Raw genomic sequence first — 6,000 nt, 5'->3', positions numbered from 1 at the left:
CATCTTTGTAATCATCTCATCCGTGATCCATGGTTTCCTAGTTCTTTTAGCGTTAACGGTTCCAATAGTGTCTTTTGCGGCTTTAGACAACCCTTTCTTGAAACTTTCCCATTTTTCTTCGATGGTACTTAGCTCTTTACCATTCTCCATGATTTCCTCTACCGCCTGTTTGTATTCCTTCCTTTTCAAACCATTTAATGCTTCTACATTCCATTTTCTAACTCGCCGCCCCTGCCTTATCTTTTTGAAACGGACGCTACATTTCATAACCACTAAATTGTGGTCAGAGTCCGCATCCGCTCCCGGGAAACTGTGCGAATTTATCACACTGTTCCTAAACCTGTGTCTAACCAGGATATCAGGATATAATCTAGCTGATACCTTTCTGAGTCACCTGGCATTTTCCATGTATACCTGCGTCTTTTGTGGTGTCTAAACCAAGTGCTGGTGATGACTAACCCCTGTCTCCTGCAGAACTCAACTGCTTTCTCCCCGCGGTCATTCCTCGTGCCTAAACCGTAGTCCCCCACCTCATCACCATCTCTTCCCTCGCCTACCGTCGCATTCCAATCCCCCATCACTATCAAATGTTTCCCTGCATAAACACACGCGATTATGTCCTCTAACGGATGGTATATCCTATCGACCTCTTCTTCTTATGGTTTTTCGCTAGCATGTATACCTGAATAATAACCAAGTCCGTCGGATCTGCTTTTATCTCTACTTGTAGTATTCTATCCTGCTCTATGTCGACTACGCTTCTTCCTACCTCTTCGTTTAATACTATGGCAACCCCTCGTTGGCTCTCGTCCCCGCCGCTGTATATTATTCTATACTTATCACTCCATTATCCCCGCTATCCTTCCATCTCACCTCGCATGGACCTAAAATATCTATTTTTTCCCTTTCCATCTCTCGCTTAACATTCTCCAGTTTCACTGTCCTCATCATAGTCCTAACATTCCACGTTCCTATTCTAACTAATTTGGTCTTCTTCTCCTGCGCCTTCGGTCCTGCTGCTACTGGTTTTCCCTTGCAAGGGTTTCGTGGGATGACGACCGCGGAAGCCTTGCCTCCCCCGCTGCCGGGCACGACACACGGCGGATTGGGCCGAGCCCCGTGGTTGCCAGGACTCAAAATATCTGTATAGTCCATGATATTTTTCTTGGGAATGATAATTGAGGTGGTTTCCCGTTGCCTTCCTCAATAGTGTTTTTAACGTGACACCATCACTTACTGGCCGCCCCACTGGGGTCAGACGCCATTGCAGCCGCCTCACTGAGGTGAGTATATATATATATATATATATATATATATATATATATATATATATATATATATATATATATATATATATATATATATATATATATATGTATATATATATATATATATATATATATATATATATATATATATATAGAAAACGTGTAAGGGTACGCTCGCGTAATCCGCATGGGGCACGAATGTCACCGTTCGTTGGTTCCGAGCCTTTTCCTCACCATCAACGGCGCTCGTATTCCGTTGCACTTGTCCAGCGAGGTGATTTCAAGACGGCATTGCATTAAACGGTCAATTCTTTTCTCAGAGAGGGGGAGACGTGAAGCGTCGGCGTGAATCTTTCGCGGGGAGAGGAGGAGGCGGACGTGACGGGAATGAGCTTCGCGTGGCTGCTTCTGAGGCGGGGGAAGGCGTGCGGGGCAGCGCCCGCCCCCCTCCAGAAGGCCTCCCCCTCATTGGAGCACGAGCACTTGGTCGAGAAGTTGGCCATGGGCAGCCACATCAAGGGCGAGGTGTGCTTCCTCATGGACAGCCCCTACCGCATCCTCAGGGTCAGTGCCTCCCTCCCTTCGTTCACTAACACATCCTCCTCGGGTTCTCCCATTTTATGGCCAGGCTTCTTACTCGATTGACACGGGTTCTGCTTCTTCCTATGGACTTAAAGCACTCCCAAGTCCATTCTTGTTCTAGGGGACCTCACTACCCCCTTCCCCCTTACTGACAGTGATTTGACTGGAGACTCCAGTCGAATCTCGGAAAATGTCAGAATATCAAGTTTTGGATAAAGACACCCGCGTTCTGTTCAATGGTTTCTCTAAGTAAGTCGTTTGAGGGACTTATACCTATATTATATCATAGGTTGTGCAGTTGGAAACGATGTGGCCAGGTTTCCTCAGAATTTTCTGCGCCCCCAAAAACTGTAATATTTTTTGTCTAAATTAATTACTGATCCATTTTTTTCAATCGGTTTTTTTAATCTCTGCATTCGAGTTTATCGTGCATTTTTTAGCCCCGTGTGTTTTTTTTCTACTCGTGGTTGGTAACTTTGCCCCAATTCTGTAAAAGCTATCGCAAAATTTCATGTTAATACTCTCCGCCAAATCAAAGCATATCAGCGAAACTATGGAAAACCCGTGTACTTGCACATATTGACGACCCCAGAGGCTGCGGTGATGGACCCAGCCCTGCCATCAAGAGCAGGGGTTACGCGTCCCACGCCCTCCCCGGAATAATTGATGGGAGAAACATATTTGATGTCAAATTTGAGCCAAAAATGTAAATAAACCAGAATGAATTTAGTTTGTGGCATATCGTTTCATGTATGTAAAGAATGTTTATATTTTTCATATTAAAGTAATTTTATGAATCAAACTTCACGTTTCGCATGGAGCTTGTGTCGAGTAAAATTTGGTGGCCCGTGAATGTGGGATTTCTTTTGATGAAGGATGAATACGCGAAACGAATCAGCCCAGTCGAATAGGCAAAGCAGTCGAATCGAATCGCGGCCCAAATGCTAATTGGATTGTGCACTCGTGTGTGTACAAAGAATGTGAAACTTGCCCTTTTGCACGGCGAAGGTGGCCGAGATGGGGAACGTGGACGTGTTCGGGAGGCTGTACCGCGAGGACCCGGGCCGCCTGAACGTGAAGGACCCGAGGGGAAGGACGGCCACGCACCAGGCGGCCGAGAGGAACAAGACGCTCATCCTGCGGTTCATCGCCGCGAGGGGAGGAGGTGAGTAGGCCCATGGACCCGGTCACCGTCAGAGACAATGACAATCAAGGTATTTTGAAAAATACGAGCGGAAACCATGCTGACAAAACTACGATCACTCTAGGGTAAACATAAGTTGTACTCAAATATGACCCTTAATTATTCACCTCTTCAGGTGCCCGCCCCTTGGCACTGTCATTGCAAAACCTGGATAGAAATATGGTGGCGTCACGGCGGCATATTTGTTAAGAATGGTGGATTTAAATCGAGAGTTTTATCAAAGAAAATGCGGGAAATGCCGCGGCAGCAACTTAAACGGAGTCATCCGCCAATGCACATTGCAATGTCAAGGAATAATATGTAGTCATTCGCCATTAAATTTGTGTGTACAGGGTGTGGTCTAAAAGCAATGTAATTATTTATTTAAAAGTAATTTATTCACCAGATTTGCGCAAAAACTTAAAATTCTTCAAAGTACTGTCCTTGGGCCTCTACACATTTTTTCCAGCGACTCTGCCATGATCGGTGCGTACCCTGGAAGGCGTCTTCGGGGACCTCTCGCAAGGTCTTTGTCACGGCTGATTGGATCTCTCCTATGGACGAAAAACGGGTTCCTAACAGGACTGCCATAATCCGAGGGAATAAAAAGAAGTCTGCTGGGGCGACGTAAGGACTATAGGGGGGATGGGGTGGCGTTGGCACCTTGTGTTTGGTCAGGAACTCGCTGACTCGTAGCGCGTTGTGGCAAACACCTTGGGCACCAGCTTGGCGCACACTTCGCTAAATATTCTGTGACAATGCGAAACACAACATTTTACGACAATTCCAGTTCATCGGCAACTATCTTGACATTCAATCGACGGTCAGAGTCCAGCAATTGTCCAACACGTCGGTTGTCGGTTTTGCTGGTTGACGGCCGCCCAGAGAGCGTTGTTCGTCGTGAGCCTCTTCTCTCTGCCCTCCTTAAAGGCCTTTAACCTCCTCGGAACTTGTGAGCATGGCAGAGCAGAGTTCCCGTAATCCCTCTTGTATCATTTTGTTAGTCCCTTCAAGAGATTTTTCCAGTTTAGCGCAAAACTTAGTAATCGCGTGACGTTGCTCGATCGCCGATTCCATTTTTTTCGTGACACGGTCGGCCCGCAGAGGTTTGCAATAACTGATGTCCTGCCACTTCCACTGATGGGAGACCATAGAGATTTGTTTTGCGGCCAAGCTTAGCCCCCCCCCCCACCTACTCCAAGTGGTTTGATTCCACTCTGACCAATAGGAGTGGCAAGGGAAATTCAATTGCATAATTTTTGGAACGCTGCCTGTGTAAGGACACCTCGCTTAACCAGCTGAAGCACTCGGCCGGACATCGAGGGATCTTGGTTCGAAACCCAAGTCAAAGCATATGAATTTTATATATTGAAATTGTTGCATTGAGAGTTTTTATTAAACAGTCAGGAATTTATTATTCTGAAATAATCTTCGATCATTGAATCCCATCTCATTTGCCTCTGCTGCAAAATAGTCATAAAAAATGAAGGTAGTGAACATTGGAAATATTTATCTCTTGAACCTAATGGATTCCCTGGCTCAATTCATTGGTCCAAGGAAGGAGGCTTCCATAGATGAGCAAAGTCAGTGCACGACAAGCTTCATCCCTTCCTTTCCTCTCCTTTCCCACCCAGGTTCTTTTGTTTAATTTACGTCATTCAATTTGTTGGTCCCAATTGTTGGCCAATCATCCCATCATTCGTCTGTGAATTAGACTCCCAGTCTGGGAACATCGTGGCCAATGGGGACACAATGTGAGAAGTTCATTGAGGTAAGTGTAATGACATTGAAGCTAGAGCTTTTCTTGTCCTGTGCACTGGCGATGCAACTTTGATGGCTTACCCTCCGTGGGTCCGCAGGTCGCCCCTTCCTCGATGTTAGAGAGGAGTGGAGAAGGCCAACGGAGAATGCATTATCCTGTTTGGTGCAAACTGACCCAATGTCATGGCCACAAAGAAAAACAATCGACTGTCAAAGTATGAGTGAAGAAATTGGATCCTTAATACGGATTCATATTCATTATAGAATTCCAATAAAATAATGTAGTCTACCTGATTAAATACTTTTTTGCTGCATATTAAAACTAGGTGTTTGTTTGCCTTAAAGGAATATGTAGAGTAGTAAGGGCTAATGATGTGAGGGAAATGAAACTAAGGAGTCAACTATATGTACAATGCCTAGACTTTGTCAGAATATATCATTTCGAACAGCCAAGTCAATCAAAGGGTGATTTTTAAAAATGAATTGCTCTGCTGAAATACACTGACATAGCCACTGATCAATTTTACCTTTCGTTAACTCTTATTTGCTGTTGAGTGACTCTTTATTTCATGAGGCCTCCCAACTTTAAGTAAATTACTTTTATCTTATTTCTTTATTACTTATTTCTTTGGTCATTATTTCAATTTCATTGCATCCAAAATTTTCTAAGTGAAGGAAGAAATCTTGATTTGAGAATGGGCCCTCACCTAGTCTCTGAACTTTCTCTTATAACCATAGCCTCTTGAATATGTGCCCTAAATATTATCTCCTCTTGTTTAAGGATGGTTTATCTAATTTTTCTTTGTTTATCAGATCTCAATATTCAGGATAATGTTGGAAATACTCCTTTGCACGTTGCAGTGGAAAGCGAAGCCCTGGATGCCATTGAATTTCTAATCAACAAGTGAGTGAGTATTCAGGAGGTACCTGACCACTTGTCTATCAAGTCTATGCACATTTCACAAATCAAATCCACACACACCCTATACTAGTTATTTAAGGTAGGCTATTTTTCTCAAAATACTGAATGGGTGGATCCTTTTAGGTCAAACCTCACAAGTTATTTGATTACTTTAAAATGGGTTTGTGCCAAACCAGATTATCTACTAATTCAGAGGCAACCCTCCTGAGTTGATTTCCCTCCACCCTAGGACTGAGATGCTTGTGATTATCGACAATTTTTGTTTGCACTTGAATGTGAAATGC

The 6,000-nt window shown here is 44.1% G+C and overlaps 1 protein-coding gene across 1 annotated transcript in view; it reads left to right on the top strand.

The window, feature by feature from the left end:
- The first annotated feature begins 1,655 nt into the window (after positions 1–1,655).
- Positions 1,656–6,000, top strand: part of LOC139692780 (transient receptor potential cation channel subfamily A member 1-like) — a 79,318-nt gene continuing 74,973 nt past the window's right edge. Inside the window, exons 1-3 of the mRNA XM_071591059.1 lie at positions 1,656–1,832; positions 2,859–3,015; positions 5,608–5,698. Of these exons, the coding sequence (XP_071447160.1) occupies positions 1,656–1,832; positions 2,859–3,015; positions 5,608–5,698 (425 nt within the window). The remainder of the gene's footprint in view (positions 1,833–2,858; positions 3,016–5,607; positions 5,699–6,000) is intronic.

This window comes from Hetaerina americana, unplaced genomic scaffold, assembly GCF_022747635.1.
Source record: "Hetaerina americana unplaced genomic scaffold, ioHetAmer1.1.p SCAF_41, whole genome shotgun sequence".
NCBI classification, from domain to species: Eukaryota; Metazoa; Arthropoda; class Insecta; order Odonata; family Calopterygidae; genus Hetaerina; species Hetaerina americana.
This window is presented reverse-complemented; position numbering and strand designations above follow the sequence as displayed.